This window comes from Fonsecaea nubica, assembly GCF_001646965.1.
Source record: "Fonsecaea nubica strain CBS 269.64 chromosome Unknown Scaff28, whole genome shotgun sequence".
Classification (NCBI taxonomy): domain Eukaryota; kingdom Fungi; phylum Ascomycota; class Eurotiomycetes; order Chaetothyriales; family Herpotrichiellaceae; genus Fonsecaea; species Fonsecaea nubica.
This window is the reverse complement of record NW_019173701.1, coordinates 171,389-198,185: the sequence shown is the minus strand read 5'-3', so window position 1 is coordinate 198,185 and position 26,797 is coordinate 171,389. Positions and strand designations below refer to the sequence as shown.

General features: G+C 52.7%; 11 protein-coding genes across 11 annotated transcripts; 6 read left to right on the top strand and 5 right to left on the bottom strand.

The window, feature by feature from the left end:
- Positions 1-506: 506 nt before the first annotated feature.
- AYO20_05062 (hypothetical protein) lies at positions 507-1,676 on the bottom strand (the record flags this gene model as incomplete). The annotated part of the gene is made up of 3 exons (XM_022643356.1): positions 507-593; positions 747-977; positions 1,617-1,676. 3 exons carry the CDS (start codon positions 1,674-1,676, stop codon positions 507-509), a joined length of 378 nt encoding a protein of 125 aa, XP_022500693.1.
- Positions 1,677-2,234: 558 nt separating this feature from the next.
- AYO20_05061 (hypothetical protein) lies at positions 2,235-3,869 on the bottom strand (the record flags this gene model as incomplete). Its single annotated transcript, XM_022643355.1, has 4 exons — positions 2,235-2,373; positions 2,442-3,027; positions 3,088-3,752; positions 3,802-3,869. 4 exons carry the CDS (start codon positions 3,867-3,869, stop codon positions 2,235-2,237), a joined length of 1,458 nt encoding a protein of 485 aa, XP_022500692.1.
- A 1,497-nt stretch (positions 3,870-5,366) lies between these two features.
- Positions 5,367-7,341, bottom strand: AYO20_05060 (hypothetical protein; the record flags this gene model as incomplete). Its single annotated transcript, XM_022643354.1, has 2 exons — positions 5,367-6,673; positions 6,723-7,341. 2 exons carry the CDS (start codon positions 7,339-7,341, stop codon positions 5,367-5,369), a joined length of 1,926 nt encoding a protein of 641 aa, XP_022500691.1.
- A 1,376-nt stretch (positions 7,342-8,717) lies between these two features.
- Positions 8,718-9,814, bottom strand: AYO20_05059 (hypothetical protein; the record flags this gene model as incomplete). The annotated part of the gene is made up of 3 exons (XM_022643353.1): positions 8,718-9,315; positions 9,359-9,527; positions 9,598-9,814. The coding sequence occupies 3 exons, from the start codon at positions 9,812-9,814 to the stop codon at positions 8,718-8,720; spliced, it is 984 nt and encodes a 327-aa protein (XP_022500690.1).
- A 777-nt stretch (positions 9,815-10,591) lies between these two features.
- Positions 10,592-12,490, bottom strand: AYO20_05058 (hypothetical protein; the record flags this gene model as incomplete). Its single annotated transcript, XM_022643352.1, has 5 exons — positions 10,592-11,237; positions 11,300-11,767; positions 11,864-11,888; positions 11,980-12,255; positions 12,322-12,490. The coding sequence occupies 5 exons, from the start codon at positions 12,488-12,490 to the stop codon at positions 10,592-10,594; spliced, it is 1,584 nt and encodes a 527-aa protein (XP_022500689.1).
- A 912-nt stretch (positions 12,491-13,402) lies between these two features.
- On the top strand, positions 13,403-15,269 carry AYO20_05057 (hypothetical protein; the record flags this gene model as incomplete). The annotated part of the gene is made up of 3 exons (XM_022643351.1): positions 13,403-13,685; positions 13,741-14,409; positions 14,464-15,269. 3 exons carry the CDS (start codon positions 13,403-13,405, stop codon positions 15,267-15,269), a joined length of 1,758 nt encoding a protein of 585 aa, XP_022500688.1.
- Positions 15,270-16,241: 972 nt separating this feature from the next.
- On the top strand, positions 16,242-17,931 carry AYO20_05056 (hypothetical protein; the record flags this gene model as incomplete). The annotated part of the gene is made up of 2 exons (XM_022643350.1): positions 16,242-16,341; positions 16,421-17,931. The coding sequence occupies 2 exons, from the start codon at positions 16,242-16,244 to the stop codon at positions 17,929-17,931; spliced, it is 1,611 nt and encodes a 536-aa protein (XP_022500687.1).
- Positions 17,932-18,206: 275 nt separating this feature from the next.
- AYO20_05055 (elongator complex protein 3) lies at positions 18,207-19,934 on the top strand (the record flags this gene model as incomplete). Its single annotated transcript, XM_022643349.1, has 1 exon — positions 18,207-19,934. One exon carries the CDS (start codon positions 18,207-18,209, stop codon positions 19,932-19,934), a length of 1,728 nt encoding a protein of 575 aa, XP_022500686.1.
- Positions 19,935-20,772: 838 nt separating this feature from the next.
- AYO20_05054 (hypothetical protein) lies at positions 20,773-22,545 on the top strand (the record flags this gene model as incomplete). The annotated part of the gene is made up of 1 exon (XM_022643348.1): positions 20,773-22,545. The coding sequence occupies one exon, from the start codon at positions 20,773-20,775 to the stop codon at positions 22,543-22,545; it is 1,773 nt and encodes a 590-aa protein (XP_022500685.1).
- Positions 22,546-23,114: 569 nt separating this feature from the next.
- AYO20_05053 (hypothetical protein) lies at positions 23,115-24,284 on the top strand (the record flags this gene model as incomplete). The annotated part of the gene is made up of 2 exons (XM_022643347.1): positions 23,115-23,865; positions 23,917-24,284. 2 exons carry the CDS (start codon positions 23,115-23,117, stop codon positions 24,282-24,284), a joined length of 1,119 nt encoding a protein of 372 aa, XP_022500684.1.
- A 400-nt stretch (positions 24,285-24,684) lies between these two features.
- On the top strand, positions 24,685-26,487 carry AYO20_05052 (hypothetical protein; the record flags this gene model as incomplete). Its single annotated transcript, XM_022643346.1, has 1 exon — positions 24,685-26,487. One exon carries the CDS (start codon positions 24,685-24,687, stop codon positions 26,485-26,487), a length of 1,803 nt encoding a protein of 600 aa, XP_022500683.1.
- Positions 26,488-26,797: the final 310 nt, after the last annotated feature.

Below are 26,797 nucleotides of genomic sequence, written 5' to 3'. Positions count from 1 at the left end.
AATTCGTGGTTCAAATCGCGCCTCTTGCCGGAAAAATCGACATGTCATCTCTCCCAGCAGATGGATGATGGAATTACTTTTCAAGGGGGGAACACGAGTTTGGGTGGTGAGAAAGGGCATGCATTTGCCATACAGTACGGGTGTCAGGAATTATGGAACGGATCTCGGGGCATGGATTGGATTGGGTATGGCTATGGGCACGAATACTACAGGGTAGGAAAGGGCAGGGCCGATCCTGTGGACGCCAGACCTGATTCTTATTCCCTGTCCTTCAGCCACCCACTCATCATGGAGGACGTTCCACAGGGGAACTGTGCCGTTCACAGCATCTTTCGAGCCTTTTGGCTTCGCTCGACCGGTGTTTACAGGCCAATCACCAATCCATCCATCCAACCAGCAGGCTCCTTGGTCGTCCTTCTCGGGTCCTGTGAGAAAGATGTACATACTCGCAGACCCCCCTCCCCCTTTTTTTCTTCTGTTCCTGTCATCTTCATCTCAACGCCTCTCTATTTCTTTGACGGATCGGCATCGCCGTAAAACTGTTTTTTGTCCATCTGCATCTCGTCATCGGCGACGCCAATCGTGGCGAAATACTGTGCCCAGACCGGCATGATCAGCCACATACATACGACACGTACAGGAGATACAGAAGCTTTTTTTTTTTAAAAAAAAAAAAAAAATAAAAAATAAAAAAAAAGGAGTTTGGGACTTTTGAGAGATGACCCCTCAAAAAGAACAACACTTACAGCCATAGCCTTGCGATTTGCCTCGGGGTTCATGGGCTTGCCCTGCTCGTTCATCGTGGCCAGGAGGCGGAAGTAGTTGATATAAAACGCCGGCGTGTACGTGTTGAAGAACTTGGCTTCCTGGTCGTACGGGTTGCTAAAGGTGTGCGGCGACCGCGGCGGCACCGTCACGTAGTCGCCCAGCTTTGCGTCGACGGTCTGACCGTTGAGGGCGTGGAAGCGCAATGTCCCCTGGGTGACGAGGAAGGTTTCGTCGTGCTTTTAAGCGCAAAGAAACGGGGGGAGGGAGAAGAGGTGAGCGGAATATCTCCCTGAGCAAGCAAAACAGGGAGGAAAGAGATCTGGAATGATGGGGGGGTTTTCTGTGTTTACCATTTCATGCCAGTGTGGAGGGGGTCTTTGTTGGGCATCCTCGTCAGCTTCACGCGTACCACCCTTCCGGACAACACTCGTAGTCTCTTGGAGCCTTACCCAGAAGTATGAGGAGGGACGGTGAACTCGGCGCTGGCGATATAGAAACGTCAACACCATATTCATTCCCTGCTGTCCCAGGAGTAGTGGTGAAGGGATATCACCACAACTCCATCCATTGATTGATATCTGTGGTTCCCTCTCCAGAATAGACTCACCTGCCAATCCGATCTAGCGCACCACGTCGTAGTAAGTCAGTCAGTCAATGCGCCCCTCTCTATAGGGACCAGCCTGCCTGCCTGCCGACCTGCCTGGGTTCTTGGGTGTCTTGACTCACTATCTACCACCAGAGTTAGTCAGACGCAAAGAAAAACTCCAAAGCCGAATCAGACTTGAGGGACAGAAACACGCACCTGTTCTCGACCCATCCTCCATGATTCGGATGGTGATTGTGCCGACCTTGAACGTCTCACCGGCCTTTGCAGGCACAAAGTTGATGGGCACAGTCGGTGTCTCCATGACTTTTTTGGGGGAGGCGTAGAAGTGTGGATATAGACGAGAGGTCAAAGAGATGGCCAGCAACCAAGGTATCGGTGAGAATAACAGGGAAGGGTAGTGTATTGTATTGTGTTGTCTTATGTGTGAGAGACGGTGAGGAATGAGAAGCGTCAAGTGAGAAAAGACAGAGTCGCAAATCGGATTCATTTTCTCCCAGAAGCCGATGCCCGATTTGAGGCCGCCAACAACAACAACTTGGCCCCCCAAAAAACCCAGCTACTGGAAACAGTTTAACGCCAAAGACTTCTACTTGTACCTGTATATCAATGGGTCTTGGAAAGGTCAGGAGACGGCAACTGGGCAAGACATCTCCTGACCATGGTACCTGTGTGGAGGTATGTGGTCGATGATATACCAATCCGACATCCATCCACTGACATTTCCCAAAGGGATCATCTCTGAAACACCAAAAATCCTGAAAAACTCCAATATCCCATACCAGTTTATCATGGCTCCTTCTGCTCCTCCTCTAATATCCCTTGCCAGAAAGATCTCAGAAATATCGCGTCCGACGACACCTCATATCTTGCCAATGTACTGTTCAAATATCTTCGAGATCTCCAGCGCACTCTTCTTCGGGTACCGCTTCTGGTCATTCTCGTAGTCGACATATGTGACGCCAAAACGAGTCTCGTATCCCTCCGCCCATTCGAAGTTGCTGTACATCCATGTGTTAGCATCCGTGACTCTGTAACAGCCATCGACGAAGACTCTGGTTGAACTTACTCCATAAGACTCCATGCCATGTACCCGCGACAATCACATCCATCCTCGGCCACAGCTTCGGCCATGCTGGTGATGTAACTGCGGAAATACTCACACCGGAAATCATCCTCGAGGATCTCCTCCCGCGACAAGTCGTTCTCGCCCTTGATGCTCGTCCCGTTCTCCGTCACGTAGATCTTCGGCCGTCCGTATCGATCACTCAACCACTTCATCAATTTCCTGAACCCAGGGGCGTGAGGTCGAAGCCAGAAACTCTGCGTCTCGGGGCCGATACTGTTGCCGTACTTGTCCTCAAAGAGGATCTCCAAGTTGCCGCCAACGTCGAGTGGATCGGCGGGTCCTTCCTTGTGTTTGATGTAGTTGGCGCAATAGTGATTCATGCCGTAGAAATCGTTGGAGCCCTTCATGAGCTCGCTTTCTTCTTTGCTGAATGTGGGGAGACGGTCACCCAGTTGCTTGACCATCGATTCCGGGTAGTGGCCAAAGTAGACCGGGTCGGCGAACCAGGAGATGGCGAATTCGATCTTGCGATGGCATGCTATCCGGTCTCGTTCGTCCTCAGGGTCCCACGGCTCTGTCCAGTCACCTGCACAATGTGAGATTAATTCTGCGAAAAACCCAGTAACGATGACTAGAGACAACATACCATTCAGGGTAATCCCGATCTCTCCTCCATCGCGCGACTTGAACTCGTCTCGGTAGATCTTGACCGCAGTCGCATGGGCCAGCAAGATATGATGACCAACTATCCAAGGTTCCCTCGACCCGTCACCTTCAGCACACCTCGTTCGGTCGCTGGAGCGACCTGGGGCGAAAACACCGACATTGTACCCGAGAACGGCACTGCAGAATGGTTCGTTAAAGGTAATCCAGTGCTTGACCCGGGATCCCATGGCTTTGAACATAACTCGTGCATAATTGGCAAAGTCAGCGACGAACTCCTCCTTGTTCAAGAAACCTCCGTATCGCTTATCGAGCTCGTCGGGCAGATCCCAGTGGAACAGGGTGATGAAGGGCACAATGCCAGCTTCGAGCAGGTCATCGACGAATTTGACATAGTACTGGAGTCCGGCCTCGTTGATCGGATCATTTCGACCACCCAAGGGGATGACCCGCGACCACGAGACGGAAAATCGGTATGCTTTGGCCCCAAGCTTCTTGAGCAGCTCGATATCCTGAGCGGTGCGGTGGTACGAGTCACAGGCAACATCCCCAGAGCTGCCGTCGGCAATCTTGCCAGGGATCTTGCAGAAGGTATCCCATATTGAAGGTCCTCGTCCATCGGCCGTGGCACCGCCCTCAATCTGATATCTACACCCAAGTTAGTACAAGCAGATGGATTCATGGCTGGGACACCAACGCTGCAGTTGCAAAACCCCAAAGGAAATCGGCAGGTAAGCCCGCTCTAGGAGCAATGTCCTTGACCATGGTGAAAGTGATTGATGAAATGCAGCTCTTTTGCTGAGTCTGTTGAGAGATTCTGATAGGGCAAATCAGCTCACAATAGCCGGAAGAAGCGAGGCGCGTTGAGTTGATCAGCCGTGGGGTGACAGATGGCGGTCTAGATGTATGTCTTGATCAGCACCTCAGGAAAAGTCCCTTTGTATCGACCCTTGTGTGACAGCGCAGAGGAGAAGACTGAGTGTGAGTGTGGGTGTGCGAGCCTCTTCTTAGACCGGGACCATGGCCTCATATTATATGAATCTTGCACCCCTCGCCCTGCATCTGCTTGACACGACTGAGGACCGATCAGACGCCCATGGTTTATCCTGGGGTGGGAACCATTTGTGTTTTTTCTCGCTCGCTCACTCGCTTCGCCAGAGTTGGACGATGGAACGATCCACAACATACCCAGGGTAATTATGTGGAATTAAATGGGCATTCTACCGGATTGGTTGCGGACTGACCATGTCCGGCAAATGTCCCCCTTGTTGAACCTTGGTGAGTTTATTTGGTTTTCTTGTGGTTCCCTTGGGTCTCCCCTCTTGGTTCCTCCTTGTGTCTGCCGCCTGCCGACATTTAGCCTAACAGCCTGTAGCTGCGCCGTCGCCGTCATATCATCCTCACGGTTCCTCTTCGGCTCATCTCTTTCTTGGGGATTTGAAGGCTAAGAACATTTTTGATGCCTATGCCGCCTGTCGACGACTCCTCTCGATTCGCCACACACCTGGGCTATCGCCCCCAAGGTCACTCACTGTTCACGGTTCCCAACCCCGGAAAAGATGGTGGAGATGAAACATGCATAACTTTGTGGTCAGCACATGGGCTTCGGGGCCCATCACCCCCTTCAGATTCGAAAAAGGCATGAGAGACTACTACTATCTGTGTTCCCGAATGTGCCTGGTCTCATAGATGGGAGCGACGAAGAATGATATGATTCTGGATCCTGTCTAGTATCTACCCTCCCCGATGCTGACCATGAATAGTGCGGACCCATTCCATCACCTTGCAGACACAACGAGATCCATCATCTCCTCTGCCGAGCGTTGTTACCCAGCTTGATTGAAATTGACGAGAACGGGTCGTTGCCGCCGAGCACCTAAACCACCGTCACATGAAGCCGTGCATGGCGCCATCCAGAACGAGTCTCAAGCCCGAGGACATGTCACTGAAAAAGAGAGGGCGATTGTGCCAAAGAGACCCCTTGCAGATGTATCCAAACACTGTACAATGCCTTTCCGTCCCTAGATTACGGCCATAATGCCGCTGAGAACCCTCTGACCCCTTCACTCCTCCATGTGCCAACCCTTAACAACCAGAACCTCGTGCTAGTATGAAAAGTGCAGTATATCCAGAACATGTTAATGTTTCGGAAAAGAAAGAATCCCATGGTCCGCTCGCTCCAACGCGGATGCTCAAACAGGGTTGAACAATGACCACTGGCGAAGCAGGCCGACCCACGACCGAATGATGCCACCCCGCAAATCAGTTCTCTGTATCATCTTCGTTCACAGGTTCTTTCATCCGCCAAGTGATGAACGCGGCTGCCAGTGCTCCGAGTCCACCAATTCTCAAAGTCCACCCCACACTAACATCGCCCGGCTCGTTTCGGGGCTTTTGAAGCAGTTTGAAAACGGCGCTGCTGATCAACGTCGCCAGAATTTGTGGAGCGCTAATGGCCACGTTGTGCAGTCCGAGGATAATACCAGCTTGATCCTCCTGCTCTGCTTCTTTATCATCAATATCGTCAAGGTCTTCTCCATTCGTCAGTCTCTGCCGATGCTTCTTCCGTCTCATTTCGTCACGTCGTGAAATCTCGGCCGAGATCAATGCAAATGGTGCCCAAAGGCTCAGTGACCAGGAGATTCCGACCAAGGCAGTCATGATAGATGCTGCCAACGGTGTAGATATAAACACAGTACTCCACATGCATAGCGTGAAGAGGAGCTGAGACATTAACCATGCTCGTCGCAAGGTTAACCCTGGGATTTGCAATTTATCCAACCACTTTCTCAGAACGCTAGGGTTATCAGACGAGGTGCTGGGGACAAGGTTCGGAAGTGACCGATTCATCGACAAGCTGGTCTGAGACCGACTTAGTATAGGCCGTTCATTCCAAGGGAACTCTAGTGATCTCGTGCCGATAGGGGAGGTCGGAGTGATTGGTCGCGTAAATTCTTCGGCATCATGCCTCACCTTGGATTTGTACGTCGGTACAACCAAGAAAGGCAAAATGATATTCGATGAGAACGAGACAATAGCATAGGTCAACAGTGCAAGCGTCCCAATCCGAGTAGCCTTGGCCCAAAACTTCTCCACTTCATCGTCCGAAAGCCCAGGTTTGAGATGCGGATCAACGTACAGTTGGCCAATGTATGTTGTGATGTAGAAGAGGAAAGGGAACCAGCCTAACCACTGACAGAACTGTATCTCGCACACCTTGCGGATTTGAGGTGGCAGTCGTCTCATGGAACTGAATACCTGTCTGAAGAAGGATAGCAATCCGCCCGATTCGTAATCTGCCTTGGAAGGAGGGTCAAGTTGTGGATTGCGCTCCTTAATGGCCAGGATGCTGATTAAGACAGTTGAGCTGAGAGCAATGGATGCGAGAACAACCAGGACTTTGAATTGAGTGTTCCCAAAGAAGCTGAAATAACGCGGCAAGTTCAAATATCCGAAGACATAGCCAAACACATTACCAACGCCGGTCATGCGGGAAGCCCAAGCATTGGCTGACTCTTGTTGATGAGAAGGGGCGTTGTCGACGATAAAAGCGCGAATGGCGGCTTGAACTGGGATACTGTCAGATAGATGACTGAGCCTTTCAGAGGACGCACTAACCAGTGTTGATGGAAAAGTCCAGACACCACATCATGATTGTAGCAAGGATGATGGTACCGGTCTTGTAGCCTCCAGTATATTGAGCATCCCTGGCAAGCCCTCCAAGAACCCTGATAATGTCGCGGGCGTATGCGAGGATCATCGAAGAAGCAACAGTGCCCAGCGTTCCAGCAATCATGAAGGGTTTCCTTTTGCCCCATGGGACTCGACATCGATCGCTCAGAATTCCGACATAGGGCTGAACAAGTACGCCGGTCAAGGGACCTGCAAGCCAAACAAACGCAAGCAGTGCTTTACTCATCCCCAGAGATAGCAGATATGGTGATCCATTGGAGAGTTCGACAGACCAGACAATCTGCAGGCCTCCAATGCAAACCGTGAGGAGGATGAGATAGAGGGCGTCTTTGGATTCTACTATAGACTCTTCATAGTCCATAGCCTCAGACATGGCTCGCTCATCTGAAAAGCTCCCATCCTCGAGTGGGCGTGGCTCCTCTGAACGGCGCCTCTGCTGTCCAAGCGTTTGTTCCGGGACATCGTCATTTCTGTTCGAGGTCTTGCTGGCTCGAATGAGCGGAGAGCGCTCGTTGCTGTCTGAGCTATGATCACTACGGGTCATGAATGAGTCGGAAGGCGCCTCTTGACAGGCTTAAGCGCGTCAAAAAGAGCCGGCAAGGAGAGTTCGTAAGACGGCACGTGCTGAATCTTGGTATGTCTTCAACCTGATATCTAGAGAGAGGATTCCGAGTCGTGTCCTGAAATAGGTCCGTTTAAATCATTCTTGTCAAGGAGAGTGGAAGGATAAAGAAGCCAAGGAGGAGAGGAAGAATATGTCAAAGAGATAATGTTCGTCGGGGGTTAGAGACGGTGAAGGAAGGTTGGAAGGTTGATACACCTGAACAGGAGAAATGGATCATCAGATCAAGTCATGAGGGAGACATGAGAACGGCATGGAATAAGGTTGATCCGTCGGAACCAACAGCTCGTTTGATTGGCCAGTCGCTCAGTACATTCCGCATCGTCGAGCTGTCCCGATGCTGGCCGCTGAGGAACCTCAAACCTAGAGGTCCAACCTCTCAAGGAAGCGCACGTCACTCCTGTGCAGCCCAAAGGCCTCCTCAACATCCACCTACTCCGTTGTCAAACTTGTGGCACAGGGCTTGTCGCAGGCTGTATCCTCGAGTGACCATCGACCACGTTGAACGGCTAAACAGTGCCGACTCGAAGCGCAAACCTCCCCTTCTCAGTCACAGCAGGTTGTCGTAAACAACTCAATATGAAGCCCGTCGTGTCCGCTTTGAACGCATGGAGTTGGTCAGTCCTTCTACCATCCCTGAGATCAATATGTGATGCAGACTGCTAACCCTTTAATAGCACCGTTCTGTCGGTCTTTGCCATTGTCATCCTCTCCATCATCGGGAGCCTGTTTGCGGTACGAGCGTGACCTGAAATATACTCCACAAGATATCATGAGAAATTCATACTGATTGATGGGTTGTACAGCGGGATCACCATATGATGATGGGGTTGGAAGAGGATCCTGAAGACGGCGGGGCAGTCGCGGCCTCTATATTCATCGCGGTAGCGGTATATGCCGTGAGTCTCAGTCTACTGAAATGCCACCTGTGGCGCGAATACTGACAGCAAGAGCAGGGATTCTTAGTATTTTGCGGATTTCAAGCTTGGTTGCATGTTCGGGCAAGTCGGCGGGGCGCTATATCACTATGATGTGACTGGGTCTATGAAATAAGACGCACATCAATGTATGCGAGGAACTAGGCATACATACGGCGCAGGATTGGAGGTATCAAGCGAATTAGAGGTTTCATAGGAAAGCCCATGTACAGAAGCTGGTCATTCAAAGGCTCCTCCGGCAATTAGCCTTGTAGAATGTTATCACATGCGGTTTGTTCGCGGTCTCAAAAATACATGCACGTTTCCCTGGGAGATTGTTGTCACTCCTCACCGATCACACCTGATCTGAACGCCTCCCAATCAAACCAGGTCCCGGTTGACGAACTGTGCATGCAGCGACTTGCCCAACATCGCTGGGCTGCGCTCCACGACGACGCCAGCAGCTTCCAAGGCCGAGATCTTCGACTCGGCACCACCTTTCCCTCCACTGACAATAGCACCGGCATGTCCCATGCGGCGCCCAGGAGGGGCACTGATACCGGCAATAAAGCTGACTGCGGGCTTGTTCTTCTTGTTCTCGCTCTTCAGGAATTCTGCCGCATCTTCTTCGGCGCTGCCTCCAATTTCACCAATCATGATAATACCCTCAGTCTCGTCGTCTTCCATGAAAACCTTCAGGCAGTCGATAAAGTTGGTGCCGCTGAATGGATCACCACCGATACCGACCACCAAAGATTGTCCGAGCCCCGCTTGGGTTGTTTGATTGACCGCTTCGTATGTCAATGTTCCTGATCTTGAGACGATTCCAACTCTTCCTCGTTTGTGGATGAACCCAGGCATGATACCGATCTTACATTGTCCGGGTGCGATGATTCCAGGGCAGTTGGGGCCAACCAGGCGTGTTTTGCTTTGGGTCTTTAGCGCGTCGGTAACCTTGAGCATGTCATGTTGAGGGATTCTGAAGTCGTCAGCAAGGTCAAACAGGATAAGAGCTGCCTTACCCTTCAGTAATGCAGACGACCAGCGGTACTTCAGCTTCAATGGCTTCCATTATACCAGATGCTGCGACTGGAGGTGGTACAAATATGACGCTTGCGGTAGCTCCGGTTTCCTTGACTCCCTCGGCAACATTCTTGAAGACGGGCAGATCAAGATGCAATGTACCGGCCTCTGCTTGCAGTCAGCATGCCGTATCTCTACGCCAGAATCTTAGGGTACTTGCTTTTCGGGTTCGTTCCACCCACAACCTTTGTTCCATACTCAATTGCCTGCTGGGCATGAAAGGTCCCCTGTTTTCCCGTGAAGCCTTGAAAGAGGACTTTGGTGTCGGAGTTGATTCTCAGGTTATTCCGCGTCTGGCTATATGGTGAACTAGAAGAGACTGTCGCATAGCTTCTTGAGGTAGTGGGAGTCGCAGATCGCAGCGCCCGAGGAGCGCAGGCTTTGAAGGCCTGCATCTCTAGCGACGGCTTGAAGGGCAGGACTAAAGTGTTACTGAAAGCCCAATGGGGGTGAATTTCAAGCGGCGGCGTCAATGATTGATATCAGAGTTCCAATCTGCGGAGTTGGCAATGGAAAGCTCCTGGCTCGCTGGGATGCCGAGCGTCATTTGATCCAGTCATTTGAGATGAATGGCGGAGCATTCAGCCTGCAACAGCATTTTGCCAGTTCACCTTCCATCACGACCACCACGACTTCAATTGGACGATCAAAAATCTCACTATTTTCCCAGAACGGGCCTATCTCAAATGCTGCACTGTCCAGGAATCTCTCTCTACCCCCTCCTCACAAGAAGCTTCGACTTCTCAACAAGCTCTCTGACCACCTTGCAGAACGATACAAGTAGAAATATTCCAATGACACCTTGTTCTTGCGTTGGCAGCATCACAAGTGCTTCTGGACATTTCACACAAACAAGAAAATAGATGCAGACTACACCGAAAGCCAAATTACCAGCTGTAATCCCTTCACATGCGCACTTTGGGAAATATTTGGACCACTAAGAACCCGATGAATCTCTCCGATATTGTCCTACCAGGATCTACCTCGTCCCATGCCTAGAATCTCGCAATGCTCGAGACTTTATCACTGCCTTTCAAGGCAATATTTCCCTCAGGATGTTTTGTTGCACAAAGCTGGCCATTGACGCATTACAATCCTGCAAGGCGTGCTCTGGGCTCCCAGCTACTCCCATCTGGTCGACTCCCGCCTGATATCTCGTACCTCCTCTCCAACTAGACAGTTGAGGCAGCTCTCTTGATCTCCAGGGCGTGTTGTTTCTGCCACCTCCGTGCATATCCCACTCCGAACCCGTGGTTGAATACCTCGCGAATCTCCTCTAGAGACATGCCTTTGGTTTCCGCAAAGCAGAAAACGGAGAACAAGAATCCCAGAAAGCAGATGGCGGCATAAAAGCCAAAAGCCCCGCTTGGGGTCAATCCTTTCATCATGGATAGAAATGTCGAGGCGATGATGATGTTGGTTCCCCAGCAGGTAACTGTCATGACCATGGTACCCATGGCACGTACCTCAAGCGGGAGACGCTCTGCTCCCATCCAGGATACAGGGGCAACGCCGGTGCCGAAGAAGCCCACATAGAAGATGATTGTGACGAGCACCAAAATACCAGCCCAATTTACGCTGTTGATCTCGAGTGTGAGGTCACTGGAGTCGATTGGGATGTAGTGAAAGGCCACAGCTGCGAGAACCAGACTGAGAGACATGCCCAGCACGGTAAAGATGAGGATCCTCCGACGGCCAAAGCGATCGACAATGACTAGGTTGATACAGCATCCCAGGAAATTGCAAGCCCCAACCACAATTGATACGGCGACAGGCTTGTTGAAGCCGACAAGAGCAAACAGAGTGCCGGAATAGTACCTGCAGGTGGGTTATGTGAGATGTCTGCCATGCAGTATGAAAGAGGGGATCTAAAGACTCACATCAGTGTATTGAAACCGCACAGCTGGCTTACTCCCATGACGCAGCACGCAGTGAGCATGGCACGGAAATTGGCGGGAACGACGTGCAGCTGTTTGTACGACCACCACAGCGACTTGTGGGCCATCAGCTCAGTAGCTTGCTCTAGGTCTTGCTGGATCGCTCGGATCTTGTCCTGACGTTGCTCTGGGGAAGAACGAGGATATAGTCTGGCCAGCACGGCATCAGCCTCCTCCAGCTTCCCGTGTGCTACCAACTGCCGAGTGCTTTCCGGACACCAGGGTAGGAAGAGGGCTAGGGCGATGGCAGGAATTGCTCCGATCGCAACAACATATCGCCAGCCGGAAGACTTGACCTCGGCGAACCCAGCTCCGATACAGTATGCAATGAACTGTCCACCTGTGATATTACAGGTTTGCATTGTGATCATGCGGCCACGGTACTTTGCAGGAGCAATCTCGGAAATGTAGCTGTGACGATGTCAGCCTCTCCTCAGCGTGATATATATGGGCAGGATTTGGCTTCGCTAAACGCAAAGCAGGTTTGCCAAAGAAAGAAAGGCTTACAGAGGCACAACCATTGCCGCGCTTCCTGCTCTGTTGTTAGCGTTGATATGAACGACAAGGGCAGAGGTGTAGAACAGGGCTCTGTCATAGTCGATATGGGTTTCAGGGACACTCACCGACGCCCAGTCCGACGACAGCTCTGCCTACAGTCATTTGAGCGATACTAAAAGCTGCAGCTTGGAGTATGGCGCCGATGACAAACACGACACAACCACAATATATGGATATCTTGCGGCCATAGCGGTCGGCCGTCAACCCAGCGAATATTGCCCCGATCAGTGCTCCTCCACTAGTGATGGATGTGATGAGCTCTTGCTCGCTGGACGATAAGTTGTGGCCCAAGTCGTCGCCAATTGTCACGAGGACACTGGAGATATATCCCGTATCATATCCTGAGAAAACCAGTGAGCAAGTGAGCAAGTGTTTCATGCCTGGGGACCGGTGGTCATTCATCATACCGAACAAGAAGCCACCAACCGAGACACAGATGGCGATCAACCAGACCACCCTGGAGGTTTGTGTTTCTTCGATGGTGTTGAGGGCCGCAATATCCTTGTCGAGCACATTCTCCTCGTGAAGAATAGTTTGGGCGCTCTTCTCAACGATCTCCTTCTCGTTAGCAGACATTTTGTCAGATTGGAAAGAGTCGCGCGCGGGAACAATGACCCCAAGTCAACACAACCGAGCAGAATCCCACAAATAGTGGCCCAGGAGTGCCACCAGAGTCGATAGAGGCGGAAGGAACCAAAGGACTATGCGACTATCAGCCCTTTATATCATTGTTGAATATCTCCGCCGACTCGCGTGGCGTTCCCCACGGGGACTCTAAACGGCGCTTGTCGTGGGAATAAGTATCCACAGCTCGAACCAGGATTTCCAGGCATCGGTTTCGACAATCGACATTCAGGCTCAAGAATGGCTCAATATTATTGGTAGGGAGATAGCCCGCCAGACCAGCGGCTGGTTACATGAAGCTTGTTTCGGACCAAACATTCCTCATACGACTCGCAGAACTCTCCTGATGCAAGGGCCTGCCTGTTGTGCCTGGCTGAAGTGCCGCTAATATTGGGTGGGCAGATGGCCCTATAACCAGCGAGCCGTAATGCCAAAGACGGTTTCGAGACCCCCTGGACCTCGGATGAAGGTGTCCACTCAAATTGCTCGGCTGAGCGGTGGTGATTGTTATGGGAGTTAAGACTTCGCCGGCACTGATACTCTCGACCTCAAGAAGTTACCAAGAAGACTCCGCATCGGGGATTCGCCGCACAAACCTTCGGCACAAAAACGCAACTCATTGCTTCCTCCGCACACACACTAGCCGATATAGGACCGCGGGAAAGGGTCTGGTGGCCAAAATATGGGGTTAGGCATAGCCAGCCGTCGTTTATTTGAAGTAAATCTTCGCCGAAGTGGCCTCCTTCTGATACTCGATGTCTGGCCCTTGGAGGACGACAACGCTGACCAAGGAGACATGAGGAGCTATGCGCTCACAAGGATGGTAGAAATCCTCCCCGACTCCTGAGACTGCAGCTAACGATAATGCTAGCCAGCGATGCCGCGAAAAGCACAGTAAATGTGAGTGGTACTCTCCTGTGCAATGGCTGGATCCTGAACCGAAATGCAGGCATCACCGAGCGAGGCATGCGCAGATGTGAGAGCTGTGAGACCGCAGACGAGCCATGCTTGCCACCTCCTCGAAAACGAATCCGACTGAAAGCTGTCCATTCTGTGGTCGAACAATCCCGCTCTTCCGGGCAGGGTGGGCGGGAGATATCCTTTGTCTACGGCGGTGATCATATCTGGGTAGACTTCCACACGCCCGGTGAGCTCCTGTGCTAGTTGTCATCTGGTGGAGCGGCTAATTCTAAGGTCCAAAGTCCAATTCGTAAACGGTCATGACAATGACGAAGATTCAAGTGACGCTCAGTCTTCGGTGGTCGTTGACGAAGATGAGGGAGCTTTCGCACATCCCGTGAATGCGAATGCGTCCCTTGATAGCGCTGATGCGGCTGGAGAACCCAGTGTTGTTGGAGCTGTTGGACCCTATACGGCAAAGAGATCGTTGTCGTTCGGGAGAGGCAGCATTTCAGGGGTATCCCATTTCGCATCCTCTCCTCCATACCTGGTTTCCCCCATACAGCAGTACCGCACCCCGTCCAGCCAGATCCAGATACTCTCGCCCTCTACAAGCGCTGTTCTCTACGAGTCGAAACCTCTTTGGCCGTTGAACAACTTGGCAGAAGCTGAGCTCCTTCGGCATTTCATCGACAATATCGGACCTCAACTAGATGTCACTGACCATGTTTCCCATTTCACTACCACTGTCCCCCAGAGAGCAGTTCACTGCCCTTTGCTGCTTTATGCTATCATTGCTGCCGCTTCCATCCATCGCAGTCGTGTTCAAGGTGTGCCAGATCAATTCTATGAAGAATACCAGGCGAAATGCATACGGATTTTGATTCGATTTCTGGACGACCCGGATTATTCTCCCGACGAGAACTTCTTGGCAGCTATCGTCATCCTGCGCAAGGGAGAAGAGATGTCAGGTAGGGATTCGCGTTCATGCACGTCCACTGCGGGGCGTTGACGAGCTGTTACAGACGAGGATCGAATGTGCCATCTGCTGGGCTCCTCCCGAGTCATCAATTCGGTCGGCGAAGTCGCTGCCAACGGCGGCTTGGGAGAGTCAGCAGCGTGGCTGGTGCTGAGACAGAGTATCTACGTTTCACTGACGAGCAACACTCCTTTGAATGTCAATCTCGGCTGCTACAAACGGTCGTCGGTCTTTCTCGGCCTCACAGACCACGCCTGGGCCAATAAAATTGTCTTCATTTTTGCGGAGACTCTGGCGTACTCTGCCAAAGGCAACGGGAACGGGGCTGCCGATGTCGAGGACTGGCATACCTTGCAACAGGCCGCGACGCAGTGGTATCACGACAAGCCCGACACATTTCTGCCGGTCTTTGAGACTTTGACTGAGGCGGGCGCGCGGCATGAGTCTACCGCGACTGAACTCCGCAACCCTTTCCCGACCATCTCGATGCTCCAGGCCCCTCATGTCATAGGGCTCATGTACTACCACCTGACCCTCATCCTGCTTGCTCTGAGCGACCCTGTCAACACGGTCCGGCGCAGAGGGCTGGAGAGCATGCGCCTGTGGCGAGAAACCGAGCAGAAGGTCAGGGCCGACCTCAAACGCTGCATCGGCCTGGCCATCAGTAATCCTCACGTCGTGGCGGCCAATTTCGAGGCGTCACACATCCTCTACGCGTGTGGACATTGTCTCAACTCGGCCGAGGAGCGAGAAGCGGCCGTCGACTTTCTTCGTGGCGTCAGGGTCAAGTTGGGCTGGGGGATCGATCATATCATTGACCACTTGGAGAGACACTGGACCGGGATGCCGTGAACAGGCAAGCATATTCCCAAGGGGAGTTGTTCTTCCTCTGCTGCTATGAAGATGCTTTACCATCCACAAATATCAATCCTACTTCGTCCCTTTCCTCATATAGGGAATTCGGTCAATGCCGTTATTGTTCACATCCTAAGAGGAGGAAACTGTCTAGCGAGTCCCATCGTCGGCACTCATTCAATCAATCAACCAATCAATCAGACATTGATCGGCAGAGCATTTCATGGGTATGAGATTGTTCAGATATACAAGCCTGGTGGCTGGGTACTTAGTCATGTCATTTGCTTGGTTGGTTTGAGATCAGCGAGTGCCGTATTCCGAAGGGGCGCCTGCTTGAGGAAAGATTTCTCCGCGTGTAATTACCGAGTAATACAGACTTTCGATTCGCTCATGTATTTCCTCTTTGGGTTGTTCCCTCGTTCAGAATGAGGAAGCCATCGTGCGGTCTCCACTTCTCTCTCTCTCACTCACTCACTCAACTTGCTCGAGACGACCTTTCTTCTTTTGCGAAACGCATTCCCGAGAAACGGAAGTGCCACTACTGTTGCAAAGGGATTGCGGATGCTGTGCCCCTCTGTCCAGCTGTCCAGGTGCCCAGGCATTTTTTTGGCTCCTCATCGATTCCCGATGATCCTATTGCACCCACCCACCCATACATGTTATTCCAGCCTACCATGGACCTGGGTTGACCCCTCCCTTGATGACAGCTCGAAACCAAAGGCTTCTGCCATTCTGCCCACTCGCTCGCTGCGGAGGGAGGTCGCCTTGGCTCTTGGAGGGGGTGAGAAAACGGGCATAACTCTCATATGGTATCGAACCAGACGAACTCACATACATATTTACATAACTGCCCTCAATGCTTTTTTAGATTTCTCGTAAAAAGAAGAGCCAAGCTCGTTGAAAGCACGAGTTCTGTTCTACTGATTGATGCAAAGTACCTTTTGCACTGCGAGTTTGTGAGCCGCCAGAATGTGGTCGACGTCTCTTCCCTACGCTGCTGCTCTAGCGGCATCCCTGTTCATTTACTTCATCGCGTGGCCTCTGGTAGAGTATATCCGCGATCCAAAAGGTGTGTGTGTTGCTTGCCAGACGCGAAGATGCAACTGTGTGTCTCCATGAAGACCTCGGGGAGGCTGACGATGGCACAGGGCTGCGCAAATTCCCCAACTTGTCGTTGTTCTCAGGAATCAGCTCCGTTCCAATGATGGTCCTGGCCCATACTGGCGCGAGGTCAGCGTATTTGACGGAAATGCACAAAAGATATCCTGTGATCCGTGTCGCCCCCAACACCCTGTCGTACGGAGACGTCAGGGCCATCAAGGATATCTACGGCCACAACACTCCCTGCATCAAGGATCCCTCCTATGTGCTCTTCTCCGGCAGTCATTTTCACCTTGCGGATGTCATAGAGCGCGACGACCACGGCCGCAAGCGCAAAATCCTGTCGTCGGCTTATGCGATCAAGAACCTCGAGCAATGGGAGCATAAAGTCGCAGACAAGATGAATCGCATCGTCAAGCATTTCGACCAATGCTGTACCGCGCCCCTACAGACCAGTGAGAAACTGCCAGTGCCGGAAGACGTCAACCTCGATTTCCGCGCCTGGATGAACTTCTTCAGCCTGGATGCCATTTCCGACATTGGTCTTTCGGACTCGCTGGGCTTTCTCGACAAAGGAAATTCGCGGACAGTCGCGCGTCGGACGAACGGGACGCGGTACGAGGCCGACATGAGGGACTGCCTGTATAAAATGGCACACAAGCAATCGCTCCTGATCTGGCCGTATGCGTGGTACCCGATTCTCAACAAGATCGCCGACATTATCCCGTTTTATGGTCGAATGGGTGCGCTACATCGACAATGGGAAGGAATCCCGTTGGAACTCGCATCTCGCCGTCTGGAGCGCTATCAACGTGGTGAGAAGCTGGACGATTTCTTCCAAGCACTCATGGAGGACAAGAGCTCTCGTCCGAACAACCTCGAATGGGGGGAGATAGTAGCCGAGGTCAGCATCATGTTGAACGCCGGCTCAGTAACCACAGCCATCGCCATCACGAACGTCATGTTCCAACTGCTCAAGAACCCAGAGTGTCTGCGAAAAGTCAGAGAGGAGATTGATGCCGCTCTGGACGCCGATGAGATTGAAGACTGCGCGTCCACGAGCGGGTATTACGAAGATGGGGTCATCGCCTACGACCGTCTCAAACATCTGCCCTACCTTCGTGCTTGCCTGGACGAATCCCTACGCCTCTTCCCTCCCACGGTGCACGGATTGCTGCGACTGACACCTCCAGAAGGCATGAGGATTGTTGACGATTTCATTGCAGGCGGCGTATCGGTGATGATGTCCGCATTGACTGCCCACCGTGATCCCAACATCTTCCCCAGCCCAGACAAATACATCCCCGAGCGCTGGTTGGGCGAACCGGGCAAGGCGCTCCAGCCATATTTCCTGGCCTTCAGCGCAGGTGCAAGAGGCTGCATTGGGCGCAACATTAGTTACCTGGAGCAGACGGTGGCGATGGGGACATTGCTGAGAAGATACGACTTTGCCCTGAAAAGCCCGGACTGGGAGATCGAGAGGCTGGAGACACTTAATTGGATCTTGGGTGAGATGCCAGTCAAGATTTGGAGGAGGAAGCGTGAGAGAGAGCTCTGAGGATTTGCTTTTGCCGTGTGTAGGGTAGCTCCAAAGAAGACTGACTATCATGAAAGAATTTAATTTACCTTGGTGTCGTGAATGAAGACGGTTGTGAATGGTGAGGGCAGGTAGCGGAACATAGTTTATCCGTATGCCAAGGCTGAATTTATTTTCACGTGACATCGAATCAATTTTGAGCCTCGATGACAATCTCCAACTATTTCTCTGGTTCTCCCTACACTTACTTGACTTTTATATCCTGGTTGGAAGGTTCTGTATTCTGCCTGCCCAAAATGGCGACGGAGACGGTGCTCAGGACCAAAGTCAAAATCGGCAAAAATGAAAAACTCCCTCCAGAGAACGTCCGGTTCATGCAGGCATGTAATGACATTGCGCGCGCACTTGTCCAAGAATACGAGGCTAGCCTTGACGAGACGAAACCCAAGAAAGATGTCAACCTCAATAAACTGAGAGGGGACGTCGCCAAAAAGCACAGACTGAGCAATCTGCCTCCTCTGACCGCGATCCTGGCCGCTGTTCCGCCCGAGTTCAAAAAACACCTGATGCCGAAGCTGATCGCGAAACCGGTGAGGACAGCCTCAGGAATTGCCGTGGTTGCTGTCATGTCCAAGCCGCATCGATGTCCACACATCGCCTGGACGGGCCATGCCTGTGTCTATTGTCCAGGTGGACCTGACTCCGACTTTGAATACTCGACCCAGTCGTACACAGGATACGAGCCCACCTCAATGCGAGCTATCCGTGCTCGTTATGATCCGTTTGAACAGGCACGCGGCAGAGTCGATCAAATCAAATCTCTTGGTCATAGCGTGGATAAAGTCGAGTTCATCATCATGGGCGGGACATTCATGTCCTTACCCCAGGACTACCGGGATAACTTTGTCGCGCAGTTGCACAACGCGTTGTCGGGTTACCAGACAGAAAATGTGGACGAGGCCGTCACCGCGGGAGAGATGTCAAGTATCAAGTGCGTTGGTATCACTATCGAAACAAGACCCGACTTTGGACAGATCGACCATCTTTCTGATATGCTGCGGTATGGGTGTACCCGGCTGGAGCTGGGTGTCCAGTCTTTATATGAGGACGTGGCCCGAGACACAAACCGGGGTCATACAGTTGCTGCGGTGGTGGAGGCGTTCAAATTCTGCAAAGATGCTGGCTTCAAGGTGGTGTCGCATATGATGCCAGACTTACCCAATGTTGGCATGGAACGCGACATCTTCCAATTTCAGGAATACTTTGAGAACCCCGACTTCCGCACAGATGGTCTGAAGATCTATCCGACGCTCGTGATTCGCGGCACGGGACTTTACGAGCTGTGGCGGACCGGGCGGTTCAAGAACTATACTCCAAACGCCCTTGTGGATCTGGTGGCTAGGATCCTGGCGCTGGTGCCTCCCTGGACGAGAATATATCGTGTACAGCGGGACATTCCCATGCCTCTGGTAACATCCGGCGTCGAGAATGGCAATCTGCGTGAGCTCGCGTTATCTCGAATGAAGGATTTCGGCACCACCTGCCGAGATGTTCGAACGCGGGAGGTCGGCATCAATGAGGTGAAGAACAAAATTCGCCCTTCGCAGGTGGAGCTTGTGCGGAGGGACTACATGGCAAATGGCGGTTGGGAGACGTTTCTTGCATATGAGGATCCCAAGCAGGATATCCTTATCGGTCTACTGAGGTTGCGAAAATGCTCAGATACACACACCTTTCGACCCGAGCTGACAGGCCAGCCAACCAGCATTGTCCGTGAGCTTCATGTTTACGGTTTGGCTGTCCCGATCCACGGCCGCGAAAAGAGCCGATTCCAGCACCAAGGTTATGGAACTCTGCTGATGAAAGAAGCCGAGAAAATTGCCCGGGACGAACACGGAAGCGAGAAACTCAGCGTCATCAGCGGCGTTGGTGTCAGGAGCTACTACGAACGTCTGGGGTATACACTGGATGGCCCATACATGAGCAAGATGCTTAGTTTCGATGACGATGAGCCCGAGGATTGAACAGCCAGCCAGCAAGATCTGTTCGCAGGTTACGAAGCCCACAACGCGAGTCCTCGACGATGACAATTCACATTCACAGCAATCCCCAGCAAATTGCCTGCCCAGAGACGGCCGACAGAGACTAAAGTTGCCCGGTTTCAGGGCACGGTGAGGCAGTCTGCTGCTTCTTGTCGTAGCCTCTCTGCGATACCTCCGTATCCAGTTCGGACTGCTAGACGGGTAGCCCTGTTCTGAAGATCAAGAGCCAAGCTTGGCACGACGATTATGCAGGACGTTGGAGACATTATGGCTCGCTGCTCCAGCCAACAGTGGCAGTCCCCATGATGCCGAGGGTGTTGGAGATAGAGAAGAAGGTGTGCATCTCCGCTGCCTTTCCCTTGTGGTTCTCCTGAGACCATTGGGCTAGAAGGAATGATCTCCGAATCAAGTGATAGGGAACATATCCCCGCGGAAACAACGAGGAGAGGGACAAGGGGATGCATGTAGGAGATACGACGAGGCTCCGCGGCCCCACGGGTCTCTCTGTGTCTGCGTCTGTGTGAAGGAATCAAAGTGGCGTCCGATAAGCGAGCGATAAGCACCGACTCCCGCTCGACAAATCACGTCATTCGCATTTTTTTCTCTTCTTGGTATTTTTTCCATGTCGAGGAATTCTAGATTGCCATATTGGTACCGAGTAGACATGGTGAACTGAGGGGTTTGTTCTATTTCCTATTTTCTGTTTTCCTAACCCATCTTTCTTTTTGCATGGCCATGGCGTCTCGGTATCATATTGCTTGCACTTCTTAAAAACTCTTCGTCCTCTCCCACACAGTTACTCCTCTGCGCGCATTCCACCATGTTTACACCCGAGCTGTTGACGGCGCACAGCTGCGTTGGACACGTCCACCTGATTCTCGGTTCTGGACCTCTGGCTGCCGCACGGTGCACAAAGTCGCTCGATGTTGGCGCCCGACCGATCGCTGTGTTTCCCGAGACCGAGCAACCCCACTTCACGCTTGCGGCGGCCATTGAGCAGGGTCGAGTGTCATGGATACAGCGCGAGTTTGAAGAGCAGGACCTGAGGAAATTGGGGAGGGAAGAAATTGATGGATATGTGGATGCCGTGTTTGTCACTCTCCCTACCAAAGACCCGAGAAGCTCCCGCGTGTCCAGCCTCTGCAAGCGCATGCGGATTCCAGTCAACGTCGTGGATGCGCCGCACCTTTGCACGTTCACCCTCTTGTCGACCTATTCGGACGGACCCCTCCAAATAGGAATAACCACATCGGGCAATGGCTGCAAGCTATCGTCGCGCATTCGGCGGGAGATTGCATCCACCTTGCCTCCCAAGTTTGGTGCTGCAGTCGAGAGACTTGGATCCGTGCGGAGGCAGATATGGGCAGAGGATTACAAGTCCAATGCCTCGAGCCCTACAGAACCACCCGACCCTGAAGGCGAAGATGAAGAGGCCGCCGCTCAGAGACACACCTTTAATTCCTTAGTCAAAGAAGACGATCGAGACCCGGCTGTGTTGCGCACTCGCCGGATGAGGTGGCTCTCGCAGATATGCGAGTACTGGCCTTTGAGTCGACTTGCGGCAATCACGGACGCTGATGTGGCAACAATTCTAGAGGCGTATAGGACCACCGCTCAGCCTCCTGCTCCTGGTTCAGACGACACCTCCAGTCTCCTTCCGTCGCTAGCTGCTCGCAAGGGCACGATAACCTTGGCTGGTTCAGGCCCAGGCCATCCCTCTCTACTGACGATCGCCACGCGGACAGCCATTGAAACAGCTCATGTCATCTTGGCGGACAAGCTTGTTCCTGCCGAAATTCTAGCTCTGATCCCCCGCAGGACGCCGGTGCACATCGCCCGAAAATTTCCAGGTAATGCGGACGCCGCACAGGAGGAAATGCTGCAAATGGGACTGGAGGCCATGGAACAGGGTAAAGACGTGCTCCGGCTGAAGCAAGGTGATCCTTATCTGTACGGTCGCGGGGCCGAAGAAGTAACCTTTTTCCGAGAGCGCGGTTTCGATGTCAGGGTGATACCTGGCATCACCAGCGCTCTCTCGGCACCCATGTTCGCCGACGTCCCTGTAACCCACCGGGCTGTTGCCGACCAAGTCGTCATCTGTACGGGGACCGGTAGAAAGGGAGCTGCACCCGAGCCGCCATCCTACAGAAAGACCAAGACAGTCGTGTTTCTCATGGCGCTGCACAGATTAGAGAGCTTGGTCCAAAGCCTGACGCAGATCGCGGAAGATCAGAGCCAGCAAGGGACACGACGGACGCTGTGGCCCTCCAGTACACCGTGCGCCGTGATTGAAAGAGCCAGCTGTCCAGATCAGAGGGTGATCCGATCGACACTCCAGCATGTCTGTCAGGCCGTGGAAGAGGAAGGATCCAGGCCACCGGGCTTGCTAGTTGTCGGCCACTCCTGCGAAGTGTTACACAAGGCCGAGCAAGACCAGAGGTGGACAGTTGAGGAGGGATTCAGAGGTCTGGACGCTGGCGGATCCGCGGCTTCAGAGTTGAATATACTACAAGAGTTGGGAAACGCGTCTCCGAGGGATATCAAGGAGCGGCCCAAAGCGAATGGGGATTTCCCTCCTGCTATAACGGTGTGATAAAAGTTACATGATTCAATGTTTGAGACGTATTTCGAGCTGTATAGATGCCAGCGGTATTGGATAGACGAAAGGATACAAGATCCGTGACGTTTTCGTCTCTTCTGCGACTTCAGAGAAGCATATGAGAGCACTCTGTGACTGACACGCCAGATATAGAAACATGTTCCCATACAAAGTAGTATACACCTGAGAGAAGGGTGTGGCTGGTCACTACACCCATTACTTATCAGGGCGCTGGCTGCGTATAGAAGCCATCGGCCGAAGTTTATCCTTTGACCCTTTTTGGTGTCTCGCCTGAATCGCCTCGAGCATAGCCAAAGCTTGGTAATTTTACGCTTCTTTCTCGCTGCCGACTCTATATTAGCCATCTCGAAGCTCGAAAACTGTGTTCTAGTCAGCATATAGGCTAGTCTTGACTGTCTCTGTCCTAAAAAAGGTCAAGTCAATTGCTGCATATACAGTACATGGGTACGATTTGAATCGAGTCATCGAGGTCACACGGGGGAAAGAAAGAAGAGATCCGGGTTCTGCTGCCTGTTATCTGTCTGGAGGACAATACCAATGCAATGTCGCAGCCGCAGCCGCAGCCGCAACCTGGGGTGATCCCCTATGGCTCCAGCATTGTCCACTCCGCGCCTGTCGACATGGCTCGACCCATCAACCACGAGAACATTAGAGGCAAAACGATCCTCATCACGGGAGGTGCTTCAGGGTTTGGGGCAGCTTGCTTCCGCGAATGGGCCTCTCACGGCGCCAACGTGATCATTGGCGACCTCAACGAGAAGGCCGGCACGGAGCTGGTCGCCCAGGTTCGTCAGTCCACGGGGAATCAGAACCACCATTTCATCCCGCTCAACGTCACCAGTTGGCAGAGTCAGGTCGCCTTCTTCAAGCAGGCCGCCCGGCTGAGTCCGCACGGCGGGATCGACCACGTCATGGCCAATGCCGGGGTGGCCGATTCAGCGGAGCAGCTTCTATTCGAGGACCCGCCCGACTATGGGAAGATGGTGGATGGGCATGTCCCGCCCAACCCGGGCCTGCGCACGCTGGACACCAACCTGAACGGCGTCATGTACACTACACACCTGGCGATATCATATCTGTCGCAGAACCCGGGAAGTGAGCAATGTCACGCGGACAAGCATTTGGGGACGCGGGATCGACATCTCATCCTGGTGTCCTCGATTGCCGGGCTGGCGGCTCTGCCGGGCCAGTCTATCTACGCCGCAGCCAAGCACGGCGTGGTTGGGTTGTTTCGAACGTTGAGGCTGACAATCCCGCTGAAGAGAGGGATCAGGGTGAACATGATCAATCCATGTGCGCTATCACAGTCATTGTGGTATATACTTCACTAACGCACGGGTGTAGATTTTGTCGACACGCCTATCCTGGGACCTCTGGGCGCCTTGGTTCTCGCGGGCGGCGCAATGGCCAAGATTGAGTCGGTGGTCGAAGCCACGACGCGCCTCGTGGCCGATCAAGGCATCATCGGCCGCGCACTCATGATAGCCAGCAAGACTTCCGAGGAGGACGCGAGGGCTGTTGGTCTCGAGCGGGCCATAGAAGACCAGGCAGTCTGGGATTGTTACGCCGACGACTTTGAGCAGACGGACCTGTTTACGAGACGGATCATTGGGATCACGAATCTGGTGACGCAGACAAGAGGCTGGGCGGGGATGTGGTCGGACATTGGGGGCAATTTGTCTAGGAAACTGTGGAAGGCTCTGGGATATTGAGCAGGACGAGTGGACATGTCGACATGTCTCAGGACATTCGCCACATATCTATAGACAGTGTTTGCTATTGCGCTTCAAGATACATCTGGCTCACCTTAGTGTGCTTATGTAAGCTGCGCTTCGTCCGAGTTTCTGTCTCCTTTTCACCCCAAAGAGGCAAATGGATTCAGAGGCGGCGACAATCCCATTCCTGTTCGACATCGCAAAACCGGGTCCCTCATCGTGCCGTACGCCATCCCCTACCGTCGTGTCACCGATATATCCCAGACGGCCCAGTACCTTTTGTCCAGACCCGATTGCGAGGTTTCCCCCCACGAGGTGTGCGACCCAACGCTGAGCGCCCCAACGCAGCAAATCGTACGTCAATGTGCCAGACCTGGGCGTCGCCGTCGGTCTGTGCATGAATCTGGAAATCCTGCACCGGCACCCGAGCCATGTCCAAGGCATGCTAAGGTCGCGCAAGCTACTGGCTCTGGTCCTTCTTGTCGGCACCGCTGCTCTCACCCTATACCTGCTCCAGAGTCCCCAGCAGATCCAGACACTCGAGGAATCGACGGCTTCGCTCTTCCAAGGCCACCATGCCCACGAGGAGAACCAGCCACTCCTCCCCGCGAGTTCCTTGTTGCATCCTATCCACCAGCTAGTCGCCCAGGGGGAGAGTGACTTTCAGACTGTCCGAGCGCGCCAGTCGCGGTCTCTCAGCGATGCGGTAGCCGAGTACCGCAGGCGGTACAAGCTGCCTCCTCCTCCGCATTTCGACAAATGGTACAACTTTGCGAAGAAACGGGGCGTCGAGCTCATCGACGAGTATGACACGATATATCACCAGTTGCTGCCCTTTTGGGCATTGGAACCCAGTGTCATAAGAGAGAGGACAAGAGAAGCTATCGGATTCGACAATGCTTTGATCTCTGTCATGATCCGCGATGGCAAGGTCACCAAGGCCGAAGGAGGTGGAGATATGTACGAGTGGCATAGGGAGGCGACGCCTATCATGTTGAAAGATTTCATCAAGTACCTGCCCGATATGGACCTAGCATTCAACATTCATGACGAGCCTCGCGTGGTGATGCAGCACGATGACCTCCTGCACCACGTCAAGGTGGCCAAGGACGAGAACATCCCCAAGGCATACAATGCTCAGAGACTGAAGAACGAATGGTCGCGCCGCGCCGAAGATCTCGGTGAAGGAATCCGGATCAAAGAATACAAAACTACCCGCTTCAACCGCTTTGCCCACCAACCGACATGGAGCAATTCTAGAATCTCCTGCCCACCAGACAGTGCTGCGCGTTACTGTCTCACCGACTCCTGCCCGGACAACATTACTGCCTATTCTAATCTGCCCCTGGGCTTCGTCCGGAACACCACTGCCTTCTCCGACATCTGCAACTCTCCCAGCATGGAGAGGTCATTTGGCTTTTTCGACCGTCCCAACGCGTTTGATGTCACACACGACCTCTTCCCCATCTTCTCGCAGTCCAAGATCTCTTCCTTTCAAGACATCCTGTACCCGTCGCCATGGTATTATATGGGCCGTGTCAAGTATGAGCCGGAACGGGATATGCCGTGGGAACAGAAGGCTCCTACGATGTATTGGCGAGGTAGCACCACCGGTGGCTTCTCCCGCGATGGTGGGTGGAGAAGACAACACCGTCAACGGTTTCTCACCAAGATCCAGCCACTCAACACGGCCAAGATTCTCGAATTGGACACCAACACTTCGGCAGAAGATTCTCTGTGGCGCGAGAAGACCATTTCCGCCGCCGAGGTAGCGCATTATTTTGACGTCAAGTTCACGTACATTGGGCAATGTGACCCTGGGGACTGCGACGCTCAACGCGAGTACTTTGGGACTGTGGAGCCTGTCAACATGTTTGACGCACTGGCGTCTCGGTATCTGCTCGACATAGATGGCAATGCCTTCTCAGGTCGCTATTACGCCTGGCTGTTGAGCAAATCTCTTGTCTACAAGCTCGCGGTGTTCCGTGAGTGGCACGACGAATGGCTGAGGCCGTGGGTGCATTACATCCCCCTTGGTCTGATCGGTGACGAATACGCCGAGAGCGTGAGGTACTTTGATCAAGAGGAGGCTGGCAAGGTGGAAGGCAAGAGGATCGCCGAGCAGGGCAGGAGTTGGGCGCAAAAGGTGCTGAGGAATGAGGATTTGGAGGTGTGGTATTTCCGGCTGTTGTTAGAGTGAGTTTGTCCCCATCCTCACAATTGCTTGACATCGAGCCTTTGCTGACCGAGTACATCTACAGATACGGCCGTTTGATCGACGACGACCGATATAATATTGGCTTCAGTATCTAAAAAATGGCCTTGTTATTCTCAGATGTGCAAAGCAAGCAAGCGAAGCAACAACCCAAAAGATTCTGTATAGAAAATGCACCGTTCCTTTCTTTTTCGCCGAGGGATACTCACTGTGCTGAAATCAAGAGCGAAGCGTGTGCTGTCCTTTGATTCGAAAAAGAATGGTTTTGACAGTGGCGTTATTGGAAAAAAAGAAA